The 23,515-nt window shown below is 34.7% G+C and overlaps 1 protein-coding gene across 1 annotated transcript in view; it reads left to right on the plus strand.

The window, feature by feature from the left end:
* Nucleotides 1–23,515, plus strand: part of LOC149070492 (EF-hand domain-containing family member C2-like) — a 41,398-nt gene that overhangs the window by 12,379 nt on the left and 5,504 nt on the right. The window contains exons 7-14 of the mRNA XM_089248874.1: nt 773–911; nt 4,367–4,529; nt 7,818–7,960; nt 9,441–9,631; nt 10,599–10,732; nt 14,332–14,529; nt 16,382–16,474; nt 20,974–21,076. Coding sequence (XP_089105000.1) covers nt 773–911; nt 4,367–4,529; nt 7,818–7,960; nt 9,441–9,631; nt 10,599–10,732; nt 14,332–14,529; nt 16,382–16,474; nt 20,974–21,076 — 1,164 coding nt within the window. The remainder of the gene's footprint in view (nt 1–772; nt 912–4,366; nt 4,530–7,817; nt 7,961–9,440; nt 9,632–10,598; nt 10,733–14,331; nt 14,530–16,381; nt 16,475–20,973; nt 21,077–23,515) is intronic.

Raw genomic sequence — 23,515 nt, forward strand, 5'->3', positions numbered from 1 at the left:
ATGCAGGGATACAACAGAAACGGAAGCAACATGACCATAGAGAGTGATGGCTACTGCGTGGAGTCAGTCCCCCAAAGAGACATTAGCACAACAATCTCTCAGTGAGTATTTTTAAAAAAGGCAAAATGTCAAACTCTGCTTTTCAGAATCTGCAATAAATTGTAGGTCCCTGTTTAATTAGCCTTCGTGTACAGGAAATGACAGTGGTGCAACAAAAAAGAACAAAATGATCAAATAATATTACTATAATCCTTTTCATTGTCACATGATATGAATTTGAACAATTTTTGTTGCCCATGTATTTATTCACTGATCAAAATCAAAACTAACCTTGAAGGCAGTGTGTTGCATTGTATATCCATGAACTATTATTAGAGAGCTCAGCCATATCAAAAAAGTTATTAGGGGTGGGGATGCCGAGTCCCCTTAGGTTACGCTGCATATGATCATCATTAGACAAGGAAGTTGTTGAACAATACTAAAATTAATACGTTTGACCACTTCTGCCTCTACTTATAACAAGCATGTTTGAATCCCATGTTTCATGGCTACTGTGGGATAGAGTTTACTCTTGCAATGTAACATAATTGCAGTAAAACAGGGTACACAAAAGTATATTTTGTAATATAAATCAAGGTACAGTATAGCTGGATTCTATTGTGCTTAATGCTGCTTATAATTGTTAGCAATCGAGTTTGAAATTTATTGTTTGAAGTGGTGATGAAATCTTAGTATTTTTGAATTGACTCTATTGATAAAAGCTCCATTTCAGTATCCAGGACCTGAGTTTGAATACTATACGGATAAAGATTTGGATTTGGGCGTATTCATCAATGTGTATGGAAGAAAATTTCTCTTATATGATTGTGATGAGTTCACAAAGACATTTTATAAGCTCAAGTATGATAAAGGCAAGTATCATTATTGAATGGATAATCCATTTAGTCATCATGTATAATTCACCTTATTTTGACCTTTAAATTTCTTATGGGTTGCTAAGCACAATCTTGCTACCTAGTTTACATGGAAAGTCCACCTCTATTCAGAACACACAGATCAGATTACTGGTTTCTTACAATAGTTGTATATTATTTGCCATGAGCATATTCACCATAGTAGTACATTTTTACTAATAAGCTGTCTGGTAGGTTTCCAACTGGGGTTCCAGCAAAATCCTTGAGCACTGTAATATGTGGGGTCATAGCTATTGTGGGGTAATAGTGACAAACTCACATCAGGTGACCCAGGTTCAAACCCCACCAATGGCACAGATGAAATTGGTTTTCTGTAGTTTCTAACTTTAAGGTGTGAATGAGTTTATCTCCCTGTTAAGAAGTCTCATCACAGATAGCATCATCAAATCCATGCATGACATGATAAGCAAGAAAATAAACCAGCCAAGTTGTCCACTTCCAAATTCTATTGTAAAGACAGATTGCAGCACTATTTGTACATATAACGTGTTCCTAAGAAACAAACTCCACATTAGGTTTACAACATGTACACGCACATTTCAACATGGGGGAAGGTAGAGCACAATGGACCACTTTTAAAGTTTTCCTTTTTTTTCTATCTGGAAATAATGATGAATATCCCTGAATTGTTTGTATTTGGGTGCCTATATATTTCAAAACCTATGAATTTTCTGAAAGCATGAGTCTTGATAGTATTTGTACAAAAAATTATTTTGTAAACCTAAAAATCTGTTTCATTGTGCCCCACAGTGGTCCATTGCAATAAAAATAGATTAATTTCAATATAAACATAGGTTTGAAGTGTAAATTGATGTGCTGGAAATGAATGTTTGCCAAGTAGAATGAATTTTAGTTTGAATCACTCAAGAAAATTGCAAATCAGGTGTAAATTATCAAACAAGAAGCTCAAAAATTGAAGCTCAACAAGAAAACATTGATTTTGGAAACAATTTTTTTTGCTGTGATTAGCAAATTTCAATTGTCTTTGACAGTTTGTTTTTTGGTTGTAATTGGCAGCTTTATTCACATTTGAGAATTTTTGGGTGATAATTATAGTGATATCCCAGTATTTTTGTTGAAGTAAATATGGTCAACATAAGCTTTTATCGTATTATATGTATTGATAAGTTTCTACTGGAGCATCTTTCGGGTGCCGGAGGTTGTGTACCCATGCTGTAGAGGCTGGGCAATTTTTCTTTCCAAAAATCAGCATCTCTACATATCCAGTTTTTTGTAAACCTTGCACAATGGGAGAGTGACATCATTGATATATTCATTACTTATGTTCTGTGAAATGGTCTTGTAATCATTAAAGAGTTCACAACTGAAATATTAGAGAGACATTTTTGGGGGGAGGGGTAATTGTGGTACACACAACTATGAATGGGTTTTATACAAAGCGAACAGCAAACTTCAAAGGATCAAAAATTTGGTTTCACTCCTCTTTCCAATCTAATAATTGAATTTCTTGTGGCATAGTTTTGTTTGGTGTAAATTATGTTCACTACATTGAACTTTTTAAGAACCCAACACAGTGCATTTCACATCTCAGAGAGAGATATTGACATAGTGCACCAATGGGTACATGAGGCGTAGAATTCTGTTTCCGCCGAAATTATCATCTGATCGTTCAAAAAGTGTTGCATCAGCAATGTGATGGACGGAATTGAAGATTATATCATTCTCTTTGAAAGTGACAAGGGCAATGACAGCCCAGATGAAGATGAAAACAAAGATGCCACACCCCCTATGATGATCTGATGGATTACCATGAGATTGGAGACTTAAAAAAAACGGATTAAAAGTTTAAATCATTTTCTATTGTAAATTTTCGCAAGCTATTCATTTTACATGAAAATATAATAATTTTTTCTCTAAAATGCACGGATTTGTTGCGGTCGGCTTATACACGAGTTTTAAATTTATTGCTGTTTTGGTGGTCCTGATGTATGGGGGTCGGCTTATACACGAGTATATACTGTAGTTCATATAATGGTCATGGGCTCGTTGATTTTTGATTTTGTTGTAAAAAAAAATTGTCAATGCTGTTTATTTTATTTATTTATTTTTTTCATTTTTATGTCAAGTAGTGGCATTAGCATGAATAGATTATACGGTGTGATACAAAAAACATGATTACAATTTCTTTTGGAAAATAAGCACTGTCCAAAGTCTGCAAAAGTTTAAGTAGACGTTAAATTTGTCGACAACCATCAACAACAAATCTCATTACATAGACATGCAATTGCATAACACATTATTATGATTAGAAGAAAAATCTTTTTAAAAAATCAGGTTTTTCTCATTTAGTAGGTGTAAACTTATTTCTGATGCCCATCACCACAACATCACAACACAGGAATTCACAACAAATTACACACAACAACACTACATGTGAATATGAATTTTGCATTGCCTCTATTGCTTTCAGTGATATTTCAATGGTTTTTTCCCCATTTCATGTGAAAATGGTTTTATATTCATTGTTGAGATTGTAATCACAGTGATAATATTCACTGAAGATATGAACTGCTGTTGCACATAACTTGATCTAAATCTTTTAGTATGTTCAATACACAATTTCACATCTTTGATATTTTTCCTTTACCACTACACAGCACACAATCTTGGTTCATGTAACTTATATATGTTTCTAATATGATTAATTAAAGGGTAATTTCACTAAACATTAACTACACTAACAAATAACCACTCATAAAATATAATTGTGAAACAATTATAAACTAAATTGTTATGTAACACAAAACAACATGATAGACTAGCTGGAGCACGTGCACGAAGAGCATATGTAAACAAAAAAAAGTGTGATTAAGTTTTCTTCAGCTCAATGAAGAAAAAGGAAAAAAGACTCACGAAATATATTTTGAATGTAAATGGAGCAGAGAAAAAAGTCTATAACAAATATATTTAAACAAGAAACATATGAGGTAAACATGGAGGCACGTGGCTCCCTTTAAACTTGTAAAATTTGAATTTTGTATCACACATATTCCCATCTATTTCGATTTCTACTACTCGTAGAACAAAAAGTGATGTATCAAAATGTTCAGGAAGATCTGTAGAATTTTTTAAAATAACGAAAAAAAAATTCGATTTTTTTTAATCGTTCAAAAGTCCTGTGTCCCGTTAAATAACAAAGGTAACATTAAGTTCTCTACAGCAGGGTTGTCTATATTCACATATATCTCTGAGCAAATGTTTGATTTTAAACCGATTGGGTCAAATGTCAAACTCAGCCTTCAACAGAGACTGGGGAATTGAATCATCTAACAGTGTATATTTCAGGAATAATTTCAGAAAGGTTGGTTTCAACTTGCTTTTTTTTATGGTAAAGAAATTCATTCTTTGATGCCTTTTGGTGTTTCTTTTAGATCTGGTTCCTTATCCCTTGGCCAAAGATCTGAATCCTGTGACCAAGAAAGAAATATATCCACGTAATGTATTTGGAACGCATGAGATGTCACTGCAGAACTGTTTGAAGGTTGTGCCCAAAAGATGCAAGAAAGATCTGCTTCAGTTTTTAGTTAAAGACAAGTAAGAGTAAAGACAAGTAAAAACTAATACAACACACAGTCTTATTATTTTCAGGGATATACTGTATCTACCTCAAATAAACTGCTAAATTGGGGTAGGTACAGTGTATCCCTGAAAATAAGACTGTGTGTTGTATTAGTTTTTGCTCTGAAGAACATATTAAGACTTATTTCCAAGGGCATTACAATTTTTTTTCATGTACATAAATTTACATTCACTCAAATACAGTCGTGCCATATCTTTTTCTGAAACATTGTCATAACTCTCGAAACCCTGAATTTCCTGTAGTTCACCCAACCTCTAGCGTAGCAAAGGAGCTGAAATAAGCAGTGTCAGTTGTCCATGTGACCTGTTAATCTAGTATTTTGCAATATCTCAAATTCATCTGTTGACATAGTCATTTACCTATGTTCAAAGCTGTTTGAACCACTAAGCTGTTTTACCACTAAGTCTGCCGTTCCAGGAAACACAGTACCTCCTGGTCATTCTTTCATAGCTGCCAAGTCTCCCGAATGTTTTGGGAGTCTCCCGAATTTTAGCGCTTCATCTATCAACCTCCCGAAAAGTTCTTAAATCTCCAGAATTTTTACGAAAATCGAAAAAATCCCTTATTGTCCCTAAAAATTCACTACATCATTTAAAATGAATCCCCGCTTCTGGAAACAATCTCTAAGGAATCTCTTGTGGAGCAAAAAGTGTTTTTTGCCCCTTTCGAAATGACGTCACACATCATAAATGGGGGAATAGTGGGAAATTTCTTTTCAAGGAAGTTTTACAAACCTTCTGATGGTAACTAGAAAAGTTCTTTGTCTTATGGTGCAGGGAAATAGCTTAGCAGCCAATAGTCTTGGATAATAACTGAAGAGTATATTGACGCGCATGTAGTCAAAACTTCCTCTGTTGTTGAAGTTACATACGTGTGATAACAAAACATGAATGCTGATAAGCAAAAAAAATATTTTATCAATTTTAAAGATACTTATTCTGATGAATTTCTTTTCATCAAACGTTCCAGAAAAGGGCTGACTTTTTCTTTTTGTACAAGTTGTGTTAATGACATAAACATCGGTCATGGTGGAGAGACTGACATCATCGCCCATGTGAAATCAAAAACATCAAGCAAGTGTCACAAAAAATCAGTCCTCTTCCAAAATTGAAGTTTTTCCCTTCATCTTCCGATGATTTTTGGGTCATTCGCGCAAATGTTTGTTCACATTGTTTCTGATTTAACACAATATATCTTTTTTAGATCACCATTGAAGTTTTTACCTCCAGTTTCACTTGTTTTTGCATAGGAATTTTATTCGCAAGGGGTTAACTTCCATGTGTGTAAAATCCCTATTTTATTTGACTTCAGTTTATGAGTAGGAATTTTATTCCCTATGCTTTAACTTTTATGTGTGGAAAATCGTTATTTTATTTGGAAAAATCCCTTTTGTATTTATTAGGGAGTGTTTTTAGTATAAAATACGGGTCCGTGCGAAAATCTCCCTAATTTTAATTTTTATAAGTTGGCAGCTATGTTCTTTGACTGCAATTAATTGTATTATCCCCAATATTGACTTTGTCCATTGAAAATGGACCGAGTGCCCTCTACCTGTGGCATGCAGATATATGAATGCATGAGATTCTTTTCAAGGAAATTATAGTACATTTTTGTTTTGATATTTCAAGTGACAGAATTTTGGAGAGTTTTTTTTTTTTAAATGATCAATTTAAATACAGTGAAACTTCAGCTAATGTGTAATCCATATAACAAGCAAAAATTTTGAACAAATTTTGACTCGGTTAATGAACAATGATTGGAATTTGGGCAAAAATTTTTTGCTTTCTTTATTTTATTTTTCATGTTATTACAACCGAGCTGATGGTTTTTTACTTTCCGTACACTTACAGTGGAATTGTGGGTAATATTCTCATCTACAGTGGCCGGTCAGCATGTCTCACCAAAAAATTAACACACATCATGAAACTAGATTTGGCATTGTAACCAACAGTATGTGCACTTTTTTAAAATTCTGTTTGGAGAGAAGAGTTTGTAAAGTTTTTTTTTAATTCTGTTTGGAGAAAATTGTCGGCTGATTGCATTATTTTATGTGACTTTGAGGGGGGGGGGGGTTATAGCTCATGAATAAGAGCCAATATTTGCCAAAGAGATTGTGTTTCTGGGTGAAGACCATGAGACTGGAGGTGCATGAGGATGACATTCAAGAATTAATGGTAGAACATGTCCAGGAGTTGACCATTGGAGGATCTCCTTTGCATGCAACAACAAGAGTTTATGGACGATTTTTTCATTTGAGGAAGAGAGAAGTCCCTCACTTTTCAAATGAGATTAGAGAGATAGATGTATATAACGTGGGAGTGTGTGTGTGCGTGCAAAATTTTGTATAAAAGAACCACCCAAATAAAGCTGTAGCAATGTGCGAGCAATGAATCCATCCACTGACAATGTGATTTCGCGTTTTCGAGAAATCCTAAAATGAATTCAGAAGCAAGTATTATTAGGTAGGTTCTTTTTCAAAGTTATGTGGAAAGAGTAAGTTTACAAACAACAGAGACTATAAATCATCCTGAATGGCAAGAAAGAGAAGACGACCAATTTGTAAATATTGTATTGTGTGTCTATTTATGGTTTGATAATATTATAAAATGGTATTATGTATATTATATTATACATAAACACAATATTTTATTGTTTATTGTAGGGGTTCTCCCACCAAATTTTGTCAAGGAATCTTCTTTGAACTGCTCTGGGAAGCCATGGATAAGTGTTGATTAGGGAAAGAAGCGCCATGGGTGGAAAAAGTTTGAGAACCCCTGATTTATTAAATTGTTATTGTGTTGTGTTATTGATTGAATGCTGTTTTTATTAGTCATTTTTATGTGAATGAATAATTGTGGAACAAATTATCAGAGTTTCCATTGTTTACTATCGAAAAGTTTGATTCAATATACAAGCGATTCGGGTAAGGAGCATGTTGGCAGAACAAATTAAGCCTGTTAACTGAGGTTCCACTGTACTTGATAAAAACAAAAATAGATGAAATGTAGGAATAAGTAAATGTTTTGACATCACTGATGCATGTATTATCAAAAGTGCTGAGCAGAATTTGGTGTACAGTGTAGTCGCGCTATGAAAACCTTGTTTTTCAATGTTGCAGACTATTTAAAATGTGTCCCATGTTTTGAGTACCCCCCCCCCCCCCCAATAAGATATTTAATGTTATTCACTCAAATGTACCATTACCTTCATTGAAAAAAAATAATGCATACACTGATTTCCAGGTATGAGTTGGGCAGTGGTGTCTTGACCTTCTCAGCGTGTATCTTGACCGATGAACCAATAAAAAGAAGTCGCAGATTTGTGATTACATATTTTCTTGATGATGACACAATAGAAGTGACAGAACCATATCAATGTAACTCTGGTATGTTTCAGACATACTTTCTATATATTTTTTTATTTGCAGTTTTTCTTAATGATTTTACCTGTTATAAAAGAGATGCTATTGAAACTTTATTATTTTCAGGTCATTGAAATATTGGTGAAGATTACGAATTTGCGTGTTTAAGTTTGAAAGTGACTTTTCATTTGTTACTATGAAAATCCTATATCATCATCAACCATTTTCAATCCACTGCTGAATGAAGGTCTCCTCTAAATTTTTCCATTTTACTCTGTCTGATTCTTTAGCCATCCAGTTGACTCCAGCGGCTTCTCTGATCTTGTTGATCCATCTTGTGTGAGGATGCTTTCTCAGGCGTTCAACACCACCAGGGTACCAATCCCAAATACTTGTGGTCCATCTGTTGTCCTGTCTTCTTGTAATATGTACAGCCCATTTCCATTTGAAACATTTAATTCTTTTCGTGATATCATATACCTTTGTGTGGCTTCTTATCCAAGTGGTTCCTTTTCTGCCTTTTTTTGTGATGCCTAACATACATACATACATGCATCTTTCCATACTCCTTTGTGGAATCTCATTATAGTACATTTTTGTACTTCTTGCGTGTATCGCTTACTCTCTTGTATCTTCTTGCTTGTATGTCCATGTTTCAGCTCCACAAGTCAGTGCTGGTGGCACACACTGGTTAAACACTTTTCTTTGCAGGCATAATGGCATGTGGCTCTTCAGAGTTACACAGTTTTTGCCAAAAGTGCTCTATCCAATGCTGATCCTTCTGTTTGATCCCTCTTGGAACTGAGGGCCTTAGTTTATAGGCAGAGTTCATATTTCTTTTTAGAGGTCTTTTGGCAATAATCCTCCATGCTGGCCAGTGCGGGCTGGAGGAAGCCCATCTGCATACGTTCGCCACGTATTAAATATGGCTACTTATGGGCTGCACCACGAGAAGGTGCTGATTGGACCTTGAGCCTCTACTCCTGGTCTTCCTTCAAGTCCTCATAATGAAGTAATTGAATGGTATTCTCCTAGTTAACAAGTAAAGACTATTCAAACGCCCTATATATATTGATTCAAAATCCTATATAATGATATTAATCTCTGGTCCCAATGCACTTTTCATACTGTTGAAAATTCCATCCATAATGATTCCTTTACAAAGATTTGTTCCTCCAGTCGCTTGAGTATTGTTATACAGAATTTTTACAAGATTTAGTGGCTCTCAACGAGAGCCAAGCCCTTGTTGCTCTGCACTCCTTGCTCAAGGGAAATAAAATAAATCAATAAATTTAATAAATAAATAGCAAAATGGGGTCTCCACCATAGAAATTATATACTAAAGAGAGCTCGGAAGGTCTATAAAGATTGAGAACCGCTGTTGTATATATTTTCCATTATTTCTAATGGAAATTTTTTGAAAGCTTATAAAATTTTCAAATGAAGAAAACATCTCTTCAAGTTTGAAATTCTATAAAGTGGTGCAAAAATCATATTCTAATAGGTATAGTAGGAGGGAAGATGTTGAGTCGAATGAAAATCGAGAAACCGGAATCTAAGAACATGGTAGTGCCCATATATTACACTTTGAAGGATTTGCATATTGGTAAAGTGTTACACATCAGGGGAGATGACTTTCTGCTCACCAATGCTGATGAACAAACTCTCAGGTACATGGAGAAGAACCTTGATGAGGTATGAATCATGTTGCTCCAAAATCTACTCATTCATATATTGTTTAGAAGGGAGGAAAATGTGTATTGGTTTATTATTATGTATAGTAAAACTTGGTTATGAAGACATTCAATGAACCAGAAAAGGCTGCTGTTATAACCAAGGTGTCATTAAAACCGAGGTTGATAATTTTTATATGCAGGTTTGAAATATATTATAAGATGCTATCATTATGTTGGAATTTCAGCATTATTCTACTCAGTCCCTACATCTCCTGTGAGACAATAAACAGCACTTAAAGAAAGTATACTTAACTAAATGAGAAATGCTCACAGAGAATTGAAAATTAGTAATAAATATTATAAACAATTGGTAGTAACTCATCTGTTGGTAGAAAATAATTACAGGTAGTTCCGCAGTTAAAAACAAATGTGAAACTAAAAATGACCTTGAGGACCGAATACACCACTACTGATATATATGGCATTGACATACTAGCAATATTTATATATATATTGCCTAAATACATTTTGATATTTTTCAGTCTTTTTCTCCACACTCAAGCAAGTTATGATTTCAATTTGAGGAATGTTAAACTGATTTTGATTTTATATATCAAAAATATGATATAAACTTGTATGTGTCTAAGTCAGTTGTTTTCAATTCTGCTGTTGCTTTGAACTTTCAAAATTTTCACATTCGTCCTGTTGCCCTATTCCTGTTCAACAAATGAATTTTCTCAAACCATTATTTTATCTAATTTGCTATTTTCATTTCTGAAAAAAATTCAATTTTGGGTTTCACTTTTAAATAAATGATAATAATAAGTTAAAAAAATTATTACCCTGACCTAATGAATTCTCTATACAATCATACTGCCAGCATGCTTTTGCTATTTGTTATTTGATTCATATCTTGCATCTAAGAGTACAATATTATTTGTAAATACGTTTTTCCTCTCTCTCTCTCTCTCTATTTTTATATATAGTTTCCTTATTCTGATTTTAAAAAAACTCAAAGGAAAGCAAAAGAATGGCTGTCATCAGAGACTTGTGAGAAGATGAGGGTGTATTTCCAATCTGTGGATGGAGGAACTGGTTTTGTTCCTTTTGATGTGTTCAGGTGAGCAATAGTTATTCTCAAAGTATCCAGAATTCATCCAATTTCTTTGGTGTACTGCATGTGTGTTCATATTTTTAATTATTTTTAAGTATCTCTACTGTACTTTTTTTTTTGCAAATGAATATTAATTCCTGGCATTTTTACTTGACTTTATATGCCTCTTTGCACCATAAAAACAAGATGATCTTTTGAAAATTCAATAACGGGGATAAATATTTAACCAGTCATCTGGCCAATCAGTTTGTGCATATGCTACCCATAATGCTCCTTTTTATAAAGATGTGCATGCTTTTCTCTCTTAATGGAAGTTTGAAGTTATTAAAATATATTTTTTGATTGAATTTTTTATAAAAACATTAAAACTGATGTTTCTCGCTATATATTTAACACTTTTGGGCCTGCGCTATTTTGACTATGTTTGTCCCTGTGGACTGAGAGTTTTTGACACATTTTATGATTTAAAAAAAAAATTAGAATATATATGCGTTAACAGTTTTTTTAGCTAGAAATTTCAAATTCTTTTCTTTCATAATATAGCAATTATTTAAAGGTACTAATAATTAATATTTAATGAGAAATAATTAAAAAATTGATAAAAAGTTCCGCACAAGAAAACATCATTTCTCAACATAAAATTACAGACAATTCTGAATAAAAACTTACCCAAATGTTGTAAAAATATCTAAAAATAGTTTTTATTAAAAAAGTATATCATCTTGTAAAATTTGATTTGGTATGGTACAATTCAAAACACACATTTATGCACAGAGCAACACTACAAGGTTAGAGTTTCTTTCCTCAATCTTTTTCCAGTTTCTGCCTTTGATTTGCTCTGTTGCTCCTTTTCATCATCTAAAATGAATAATAATTTTGTAAAATACACGCCCTAAAACATTTGAAAAAAATAAGTAATATACACAAATTTTTTTTTGTTCAAAGACAAAAAATCGAATACATATATACAGGTGCTATCGTCGTCATCTGAGAACTGCAGTTTTCAATCTCTTATACAAGCAAGCTGGTATTCTGGATCATCTGAATCTGATAACTCTGACAAAGAATCGTATGCTGATATATCTCTAAGTTCAGCCAAATCATAAAGATAAGATAAGTCTAAAAATCGTTCATGAGACATTGCAAAACACAACCAATATGGCTACCTTACCTAGGAAGACAAATTTGTTTAAACTATACTTCTACATCGTTTCATAAAGCTACATTCGTTGGCTGCTGTCATCTATATGTTTTTTTTTTGGAACTAGAAGATTTATAGATTATGTTTAAAAACACTGGGAACATATATATTCAGCCATTTTATAGCTACAAGAATTGAAAGTTAAGCCCGAGTCAGGCTTGTGCTTAGACCCGTAAATATTCAAATCATAAAATGATAATAAAAGTTAATTAGTGCAACTAATTGGTTTTCTAAATAGAAATGTTAAATTCTTAATTTATTAAATTTAATGATGGCATGGGTTGTTCAAAATGAATGCAAGAAAATATTTCTCGGTAGTTCACGTTAAAAATGATTCATTGAAATTTACAGAATGTCATGTAAACCTTATATTTTTCCTAGTATGTTACTAATTATAAGATAGAATATGTGCAGTCTTGCAAAGCATGGTAAAGATAATAGTAATAATAACCTCAGACCTTGAAACGTAATTGTTCAACTCCATCTAGTGGCAGATAATAAAGTAGAAGGATGTCTGTGCAGATGACAGCAGTTCTATGATGAATTATTGTCATATCCATGTGAAAATCTCCATGTCATATTTTGTTATAGGTGCCAACGTTATGTGTGGCCACAATGGCAAATGCTGTCTTAACCATATGACTGGTTAACATCACATCAATGTTTCATATCTAATTCATGCATATTTTGAATTCTTAGTCATAAAACTGAAGTTGTCTGAGCCGAAGGTATCCAAAAGTAATAACTTTTTATAATGAGAGAACTGTATATGCTTAGTTCTGAAATCATAAGTCAATACATACTCCTCAAATGGAGGGAGGGGGTCACGGAGGGTATGTATAGTGAGATGAGGGGGTGAGCGTCCACCTTGTTGATTCAAAAGGAATTCATCTCTCGAAACCATTTTTTTATGAATAAACAACACTTTTGGTGCGCTATTGTAGCATTTTTCAACTTTTTGGACACCATGGACTTGCAGTTTAAAATTTAAACAATAAATAGTTAATCAAGGCATCAATTACACACTATTTATATGATTATTAACTAACACCACAATTAGCTAATGAAAAACATCCTAGTAATTATTACAGGCAACTTATAGCTTGTAAGATTTGTTACCGTATGGACTGTATGATTGATCTCATGTGTACCAGGTTGCAGCCCAGGAAACACTATGTACTGTAACATGTTTTATTTTAAGTTATTACTTTTACGGGAGAATATTTTTGTGACACAAAGGCATACATGGTCTTAACCCTATTCCGGCATCGAGTTGATATTGTATCTTAGATCAAGAATATTCAACTTTTGAGACTGTGGGAGCCACATATGCTTATTTTAATGTTAATGAACCCATTGGATCACTAAGATATTCTAAGGGAGAGACATCGTTTGTTCTAAACATCAACAATAATTTTTTTTCTTTTTGCTCACAAGAATCTCTAAAGACTCAGACATAACCGATCTTGACTTTTAACCCCTCTGTGCAGATCTCAGTATGTTGTATGTCAAAAATAGTGAAATTTTTTGTTGCTTGATTATTTTTTAAAATAATCACCGTAAAAATTTTATTGTTTAGAGTAGACATTCTACGATAGCATAAACTCTTTGTTTACAATCTTAAAATTATAATTGAAGAAGATATAACTTATTTCCAGCAGAGCTGCATAAAGTTTGATTTTTTTAAAAATTTAAATACTACGAATATTGCTTTGGTAATGTCTGAACTGACTTGAAGAGATAATTGACTTTAAACATGTAACATCTTCCCTTTCACAAAAGAACAACATACAATTATTATGCAACTTATATGACACAGTTCTTAATTCCATTCGTTTTTCTGGTTTCTTTATCTTTCTTTCATATCTAGTGTGATATTGTTCACTCTTTTCAGAGCATTGACTGGACTCCTTTTCCTTTTAAAAAAATATTTGATTCCTTATATATCCTCCTCCTCCAGCCTCAACCTTTCTAGGTGCAACAATTTTAGTCACAATAGCTTTTTTCCCACTGGCAACCTTTTTTTTTGTTAGGCCCATGTACGCTATGCTATCTTTCACTGGTTTTTTTAGTTTCTGACTTCATTTTCTGAAATCTAAAATATTTTGATCTTTTTCTCCTTTTGATTTCATGTTAATTCTGTATGATTAGTTCGAAGTGGCTTGAAGTTGTTGGGACTATGAACCTTGTTCTTTTTCTCATCAACAAATGTGATGGACTTTTCCCAGGTTTTCTAGGGAATTTAAACATATGTTTTCAAAGAGCTCTGCAGGCCTTAGTTGAAGTTCCCTATCTTAGACTGGCATTCCCCCCCCCCCCCCCATCTAGTCTCAATATTGTTTTGTTGCATATGAGGCTTCTCCATGAAAATTTCAACAGCTTTTATTCATGCGCTCTTTTTCAGGCAGGCGCTGTATGACTCTATACCAGAAAAAGTTCCAGAACAAGTTATGATAACTTTAGCCAGACAATATGCAGACATAGAAGACACTGATCTCAAGTGGGATGAGGTTCTCGAAATGGCACAGACTGAACTTAGGAGGAGGAATTACAATGATTTCGAAAATCTCCTCACTGCACTGAAAGAGTTTGATGCTGAAAAGTAAGTTTTTTGCTTTTTTTTTTAACTTCAAATTACAGATTATTTTTTACCTTTTGGGGGGGGGGGGAGAGAACTTTATCCTTTAGTTATGTGAGGCTTAACATGACAACAAATGTATTTTAGTACAGGAGGAGAAATAATTTGAATTGTTAATACAGTCAATGCTTGTTTTTACAACTTCATGCTATAGCTTCCATTACAATGACCAATTGCATAAGTCCCAAATGTTTTCATGTAACAACATACGTGTTAATGCTTCTGATTTACTCAGAACCCTTCTGATTTTGTAGCCTTATTAAAATCTGTCGATCAGAAACCAGATTCTTGTTTTTTGTATATTTACAGAAAAATCCTCAAATTGTGCCTTGCAAAAATTAAAAATTCATTTTAAAAAAATCCCTCAGTCCTTGCAATCCCAAGCATGTTTTTTTTTCCAGAGAAAACCATGCGAAAACGGGATTCTTTAAATATAGGAAATTGTTAATTGTTGTCAAATATGATGTGAATAGTGAGCAAAGTTTTCCAATTTTACTAAAATTGCTGATGTGGGAAATTGAAGCTCTCTACTGCAAATCAGTAAACAGTGGGTCAAAATGAATTCTATGACATCACAAATATGTGAGATATAAAATATACATATTTATAGTGAATAATTATCATAGCGATGTATAAGTTGGCAAAATAGTTTTAATTTTCAATTTAAGTGAAGAAAAAAAATTCAAGTAGGCTTTGTTGAAAAAATAGATCTTTATGAAAAAATTTGGGTGGTCGAAATTACTGGAAAATACAGCAATGTCCTGGAACACAGGTCATATGGTTAACATGTGTAATCCCCCCAAAAAATCCAGATTTTTCCTTTCATTTGCATAAGTCCATTTTTCTTCAGCAGCAATGCATTTTGTCACATGACACACTACAGATTTTTCAAATCTTCTCTTCCTCCTCCTAATCAGATCATGGCTTGTCGCTTTGTCTCAATGAAGAGATTTTAGCAGATAGTTGAAGAACACCTCGACCATGCTGAAAAATGTGCATGTATGTGTTGTGAACCTAATGTGAAGTTAATTTCTATGTAATGCTTTTATAGTATTGGCATCACTTTTTCAAACTATGAAGTGTATTTCTGGAATAATAGTAATGTTGTAGGCTTGTTGCTCTCTGTGGGGAGACATTTTAATGAGGAGTTCGGCTCGCATTCTTGCTTCAAAGTCAATAACTGCAGAAAACCAACTTCAGCCAACCCCACCACTGTAGCAATGGTGGGGTTCAAACTTGGGTCCTCGTGATGTGAGTTCGTAACTATGACCACTCAACCACCACAGTGGCGATTCTTCAAATCTAGAAATCAACATCTGTGTAATGAGTGCCATATATGTTTTATTTTTGATGCAGCAAATATTGGATGTGACATTCATTTTTTATAGAACAATAGGGGTCATTAAAACGATTATCGACTTTAGTTCTTTTGAGTTTTTATTTCGTTTTGAGTCAAAATTGCATGAAACATTAACATTTTGCAGAATAAGCTTTACTCAGTTACAATTAAAACCTTTCTTTTGTAGTCACCTGGGGGAAAAAAACATTTGTCCATAAAAGGGGTGACCGTTAATCAGTGGTTTGAAATACATACTTTTAATATACAGGGGGAAAATATTATTTTGCCGTAAAAGAGGATCGGCCGCATCTGAGGGGTGTCCCTTAGAAGGGGTTTTACTGTATTAGTTTTTTGAAAGAAATATATCTTCTCTCTTCGAAGGTGACCTATGTCTCAGCATTCTAATATATAATTTTTTTAGATCTAAGGATTATTTTTCAGAGTAATTTCAAATATTATTTTCTTGCTATTTTTCAGAAAAGGCACATTCAGCGAAGAAGAATTGTATCTTCATTTACTTTCGTGTAGGGTTCCACTGCCTCGTGATTTGTTGAAATGCTTCGTTTACAAGTAATTTATTAATTTAAACTTAGTTATTTTTGTTTGCGTTTATTTGAATGTGTTTTTCTTGCTAGAAACATTAGCTTTAAAGCTTTTTATTTCATTACTTGTACAATTTTGAGGATAAATTTACTCGTATTCTAAATGAGTTCAATTCTTCCCTTCCCATCAGCTTCATTAGCTGTATTTCAGGGCTTGATAAATTGAACAAATATTTAGTCACCAGCCAAATTTCATAGGAGTCAATGCCAAAATTTTATTTTGTTTGCTGAAAACCTCATTATATAGGAAGAAAAAATTGAGGTTATTTATTCCCAAGAATCTAAGATTTCAACCACCTTTAGCCATTCTCAAGCTAGATTCAGACTTTTCATGTGATGGTTCAATCATGTGCAAATTAATTTAAATACTACTCACACAAGACACATTGCTTCAAAAATTGTAGCTACATGGTTAGTTGAAAGCCAAAAATGGGGAACGAAAGTTATATATAAAAAGAAATTCATTATTACTCGAATTAGGTTATTTCTCTTTAAATGGTTTAAAAAAATTTCCTGGTGTTCGTACTCTTACTAAAAGAAAAGACATAATATATATTTAGCACTAGCTGATACCCGGCGACGTTGCCCGCCCTGTAAAAAATTTACATATATATAGCTTATTAATTATTTCTTAATCAAATATTTCTGCATTAAGTAAAAAAAATTACTTTAATTTTTAAATATTTTAATTAAAAACTTCAGGCAATCGCTTGTGGATACACAATATTTTTGTTTGTCCATCTGGTGTGTAGACGTAAAAATTTTTAGGATTACCAACACGCGAACAGGTGACGAAAAGGTGTCTGCTCCGACTTTGAGGGTCAAGTTATGTGGTGGCACACCCGGAATATCCAAAGAGTTCAGAAATTCTGCAGGATACAGAACTGTCTGCGCTGTGTCTGTGACAGTGTCAACCGATTTGTAAGATGTGGAGTCTCCCGAAATAATTTTTAGGATTTTTCCGTTGGTCTTGTTCACACTGCCATTTTTCGGTGCCAGAATCGCACTCTCACAAAGCCACTCATGGTTTCGGTGATTTTGTTGAATGTTTGGGAAAACGTGGTCTGCAAGTTCTTGAACTGAGTTTATATATATAATAACTGGCAAAATCCAGTTGGGAACGTTATCAGTCTAGTGCTTGGGTCTACGGGAATTCTTCCATTGCCAAGTTTGATCAACTGATGTGAAAATGATAGCAGTGCTGAGTCATTTTGCAGTTGAGCTCGCATGTTGGTGGATAATGATAATTTTTTAGCTTCATGCCAGAGTGTTGATGTCCTAACAAACTCGAGGCGACCACCGATAGACAGCACACCACCTTCACTTCCAACCCATCTCACTAATGGCAGTAAATTGCAATGTAGCGATATGGCCAGAGTTGGTGTTTGGTGAAGTAGAGTGCTGATGATTTGAGGCAAGCATTGAGTTCATCAGCTGGCGTTGAACATTTTTATTCCCAGTTTTATCGCCGTAGTTGTTGTTCTCTGTTGTTAGTGACGCCATATGTCCAGCTTCTACGTATACGTCCAGCTATAATTATGTATGTATACCTTAATAATTATTTAACGACTGGCAGCTGGAGTTGAACATTTTTATTCTCAGTTTTGTCACCGTAGTTGTTGTTCTCTGCTATTAGTGACGTCCCATGTCCAGCGAATATTATTCAAACGCGTTTTAAGCATTTTCTAAATTGAAACTATACCTATACTATGGGCGGTTGATGAGATAAAGGCCGCATTAGCACTTACAGGATACCCTGTATATAGGCTAGCAGAAATACCCGGTGCTTCCCGGGTTTTTTTCAATTACTGGTAGGATTGGAAAAGTGACAAACCGTTATAAAGGAATAAACTGTTATAATAACAGAATTAAAGGTGTGACTAACCATTGTAAAGGCATATATTCACGTCTGAAACGCATTGTTGGAAACCACGGTAACCAAAGTAAACGTTCCGAAAGTGATTGTTGAGGCCCCCAAAACCATTGTTGCCCGACAGTTTTTCGCCCATTTCGGGCATTTGCCCAGCTCTGACGAACTTTTAAAGTAGCCTACGGCTCAATCCCGGACCTGTTTGGTATATATGCAAAATCTGGCGACGATCGGTCTAAAACTGTAGATTTGTATAAAGAGCATACATACATACATACATACATACATACATACTTTCACATTTATATATAAGATAATAATATTAATAAGCTAATTTTGCTTGCTAGCTGATACCGGGCGACGTTGCCCGCCCCGTAAAAAATGTATAGCATATTAATTACTTCTTAATCAAAAAAATTTCTGCATCAAGTAAGAAAAAATTACTTTTATTTTTAAATATTTTAATTAAAATCTTCAGGCAATCGCTTGTGGATACACAATACTTTTTCTTTTTCCATCTGGTGTGTAGATGTACAAATTTTTGCTATTACCAACACGCGAACAGGCGACGAAAAGGTGTCCGTGTGAAAAACAGGGCTCAAGTAAGTTGATACCTGCCACTGGCCTAACGACTGGCCTTGCGCTTTGTTGATTGTCATGGCAAAAGCGAAACGAATCGGGAACTGTAATCGCTTGAAAGTGAATGACATTTCTCCAGTGATAATTGGGGTACGTGGAATGAAGACGTCTTCTTTTGGCACATCCAGTTAGAATCGTTGCTTCGATGATGTAATTGTGCAATTTCTTCACGCAGAGTCTGTTGCTATTGCAGAGCATTGGTGTTTCCAAATTTCTCAAAATCATTATAGGTGCTCCGACTTTGAGGGTCAAGTTGTGTGGTGGCACACCCGGAATATCCGAAGAGTTCAGACATTCTGCAGGATACAGAACTGTCTGCGCTGTGTCTGTGACAGTGTCAACCGATTTGTAAGATGTGGAGTCTCCCGAAATAATTTTTAGGATTTTTCCGTTGATCTTGTTCACACTGCCATTTTTCGGTGCCAGAATCGCACTCTCACAAAGCCACTCACAATGCCAGAGTGTTGATGTCCTAACAAACTCGAGGCGACCACCGATAGACAGCACACCACCTTCACTTCCAACCCATCTCACTAATGGCAGTAAATTGCAATGTAGCGATATGGCCAGAGTTGGTGTTTGGTGAAGTAGAGTGCTGATGATTTGAGGCAAGCATTGAGTTCATCAGCTGGCGTTGAACATTTTTATTCCCAGTTTTATCGCCGTAGTTGTTGTTCTCTGTTGTTAGTGACGCCATATGTCCAGCTTCTACAGCGAATATTATTCAAACTCCTTTTAAGCACTTTTTAAATTGAAACTATACCTCAACGATGGGTGGTTGATGAGATAAAGGCCACATTAGCACTTACAGGACACCCTGTATACATGCAAGCAAAAATATCTGGCGCTTCCAGGGTTTTTTTTTAATTACTGGGAGTATTGGAAAAGAGCCAAACCATTATAAAGGAATAAACTGTAATGATGGCAGTGTTAAAGATGTGACAAACCATTGTAAAGACATATACACGTCTGAAACGCATTGTTGGGAACCACGGTAACCAAAGTAAACGTTCCGAAAGTGATTGTTGAGGCCCCCAAAACCATTGTTGCCCGACAGTTTTTCGCCCATTTCGGGCATTTGCCCAGCTCTGACGAACTTTTAAAGTAGCCTACGGCTCAATCCCGGTCCTGTTTGGTATATATGCAAAATCTGGCGATGATCGGTCTAAAACTGTAGATTTGTATAAAGAGCATACATACATACATACATACATACATACTTTCACATTTATATATAAGATACTTATTTGGCGAAAATGATTCAAAAGCCAAACATTCAAAGCCCACAAAAATATCAAGGGAAAAAAGCAATAATGGACATGTATTTTTGTTGATGAAAATGTTGATTTTCGTTCAATTACGCGAGAGTTTTTCATCTTCATAAAAGAATATTATTTACATACTTTCCTCATTATTCCTCATTCAGTAGTTGCATTGCAGAGAGCATCAAATCTTACACCAGTACAAATAATCAGTCATTACACTTCACTAAAAATTTGAAGTATAGACAGCAGCACTAACTTCACACATTACTAGATATTTACGCAGACTGTTCGGTACTCACACTTCCAGCACAACTCACTTCCTGTGAAAGGAAATAAAATTGTAGTCAGTAGTTCATGATGGCAATAGACCAGTGTTGTATTCATCTTAGAAGAAGTGTGATGTATATTAAATGAAGAAAATTCTGGGGCAGGATGTGAAGTATGTAATCTGGCTCAAACTCTTTTCCTTATTATGCATCAGAGTATTTTGTGTAACATAGAGCATAGTTTTCGATAGATATACGATTTCCAATAGTCTTGAGATATAATTCTCATTCATCTCTATAATTAATTTTAATGTTTAAGTCACAAAGCTGACACAATAAATTATCATCAGCTGCTTCTCTGTGACCTAATAAATTTATCCAGAATTTTTGAAAAATATTTTCTTTAAACTTTTTTTTCAATGTCTAGGTTCCCAACATCGGACAAGAAATGCATCAACTTTGCGAGTGTTATCAATTCAATGAATTATTTTGATAATCCAGTCTCTTTGACTTCTCCTGTTCCGAAAATGGTACGTGTAATTTGTTTTGCATTTATTTATTTTTAATCACAATTTTTATTTTCATCATATTTTCACAGAAATTAAATTAAAGCATTTTATATAGGAAATTTATTTTATAAATTAGATTTCAGGATGCTCACTAAAATCAGAACATTTACTACTGTCCACAATTAATGCTATATTCAAAGTAGATCATATTTAACATGTCACATAAGCATCATATTTTTTCCCCGTATTGTGTTGAAACAATTTTTATTCAAAGTCAGTTAAAGGTTTGCAGCAGCCTTGTGGTCCCATTGGTATTTGTGTTTTTTTTTTGCTGATATTTTGGTAAGAAAAATTCATCTCTGCCTCTACTGAGACACAATTCCCCCCCCCCTCTCCGTCTGTCATATGCCGAACTAGTGCTATTCCACTAAGCTATGAAAGGAGATGGAGTGTTTTTATGTTGAACAGCACTGTGTGATGGGCTGGGACAACAATCAGCTAATAGCTTATAAATGACATAAGGGCCACCAGATGCAGGGCTCGGCACGGGTCACTTTTTCCCCTAAAAGTCACTTTTTTAGAAGCTGGTCACTTTTATTATCTATTTTCGGGCCCAGGTCACTTTTTCCACTTTTTTTAGCAAAAAAACCTCTGTCTCGCGCGCTTTTCGGCTGTCAGTGTTTTTCTTTTCTTCAAGGAGGAACTTTACCGGTTCAAGGTCACTAATTTTCTCCCTCCTTCATTGAACTACGATCGTACAAGGAACCCCTATATATATATGAAGGCGTCTTTATCTTCCCGGGAGCATACCGTGTGACGTCAGCATAACTTGATTTCAAGGCGCTTGGAAAGAAAGCTCCTTATAGTTAAGAGTCGTCATTTTATGGAAAAGCCGGTCGGAAAAAAATAGCGTAAAAGGCGTATTTACAACAAAGAATTTTTTCCCCTCCTCTACTACCATTCTTTCTTATTTCCCCACTCGTTCTTTCATTTTCATCTTATTTTAAAATTGATCCTTTATTTTATTTGTTTTAAAAAGTTTTAGTCCTAAGGGCCGAATTCCTTTCTTGGAGCATCGAGCAAGTTACATTTGTTGTTTGTTCTATCGTTACTTTTATTAATTTTTTTTAGTATTTGAAATGACGATTTAAAGGCTCATTTACATTGAGCGAGTTTATAAAGAGAGCCCGTGCAGAAACTAACTTACGCGCAGCGGGAGAATACCAAAGCGCGCATATTAAAGATGCGTACCATTAATACGTATTAAGCGTATTATTAGTACGCTTTGGAGAATACTCTTGTAGCTGGCCAACGTTAAAGAAGCTCGCAAGTATTTTGAATTTACTTACAATAAAAAAAAAATCATCCGACTGGAAATCGCGATCTATCTAGAAATAAAATTCGTACTATTTTTCTAACTGGATTTAAATCTCAGCAAGAAACCGTAGCCCCAGATATGATCGAAAGGAGAACTATTTATGATAAGATCACAGAATCCTGCAATTCAACGTTTATGGAAGGATGACGTCACTCTCTGCTACCATACGAAGGTTTTTAACAACTGGCTGTTGGGAAGATATATTTTGGAAAGAGAGAAAATTCAACTGCCCCTGCTGGGAATCGAACCCACGTCCTTTCTCTTTCCGGTTGAATTTTCTCTTTCCAAAATATATCTTCGCAACAGCCAGTTGTTAAAAACCTTCGTGTGGTAGCGGAGAGTGACGTCATCCTTCCATAAGTCGCCATCTGGTGGCAACGTCAGCAGTTGTGAGCTTGGCCTGAGTCTGGTCTGGCCGTCCATGTACGGTCCTTTTCAGTGTACACGAGCTCCAAGGAAAGATTGAGAGATTCGTTGCCTCTGTAGTCTAGTGCGTTCACCCGGAAAGTGAAAGGACGTGGGTTCGATTCCCCGCAGGGGCAGTTGAATTTTCTCTCTTTCCAAAATATATCTTCGCAACAGCCAGTTGTTAAAAACCTTCGGATTCAACGTTTAGTTTAACCAAATCAGATGAAAATTGGTCATCAGGCTGATGAAAACTCAGTTAACGTGCATGCGAGCCGTACATAGAGGCGGATTTAACGGTGGGCACAGCAACCGCGCCTTTGGCCCCTACTTTATACTTTTTTTCCTAATTTAAGGGGCGTAATATTAATTTTTTTTATGCCCGGGGCCGTCAACAACCACGACCTCCTATATAACCGGCCTTTGCATAGCGTTGTGACGTCACTGGAAGTAGTGCTAAACCTCCACCTCCTAACGATCTGATCAGATACGGCGACGATATTTTTTGAAGTTTTTTTCTCCCTGAAGAATTTGAATCACGTATCCAGTCGGGAAATTTTCTTAAAAGAGATAGATATTTTGTTCTAGTGGTTATCTAGGTGGTCGTACAACAACTGACCTTTATCCGCTTCTGGCCGTAACTTAATTTAGAGCATCTTCACGATGCTGATTGTTGA

The sequence above is a fragment of the Pholcus phalangioides genome, unplaced genomic scaffold (genome assembly GCF_987345545.1).
Source record: "Pholcus phalangioides strain wild (caught in Gottingen) unplaced genomic scaffold, Ppha-v1.0 ptg000021l_1, whole genome shotgun sequence".
In the NCBI taxonomy this organism is placed as follows: Eukaryota; Metazoa; Arthropoda; class Arachnida; order Araneae; family Pholcidae; genus Pholcus; species Pholcus phalangioides.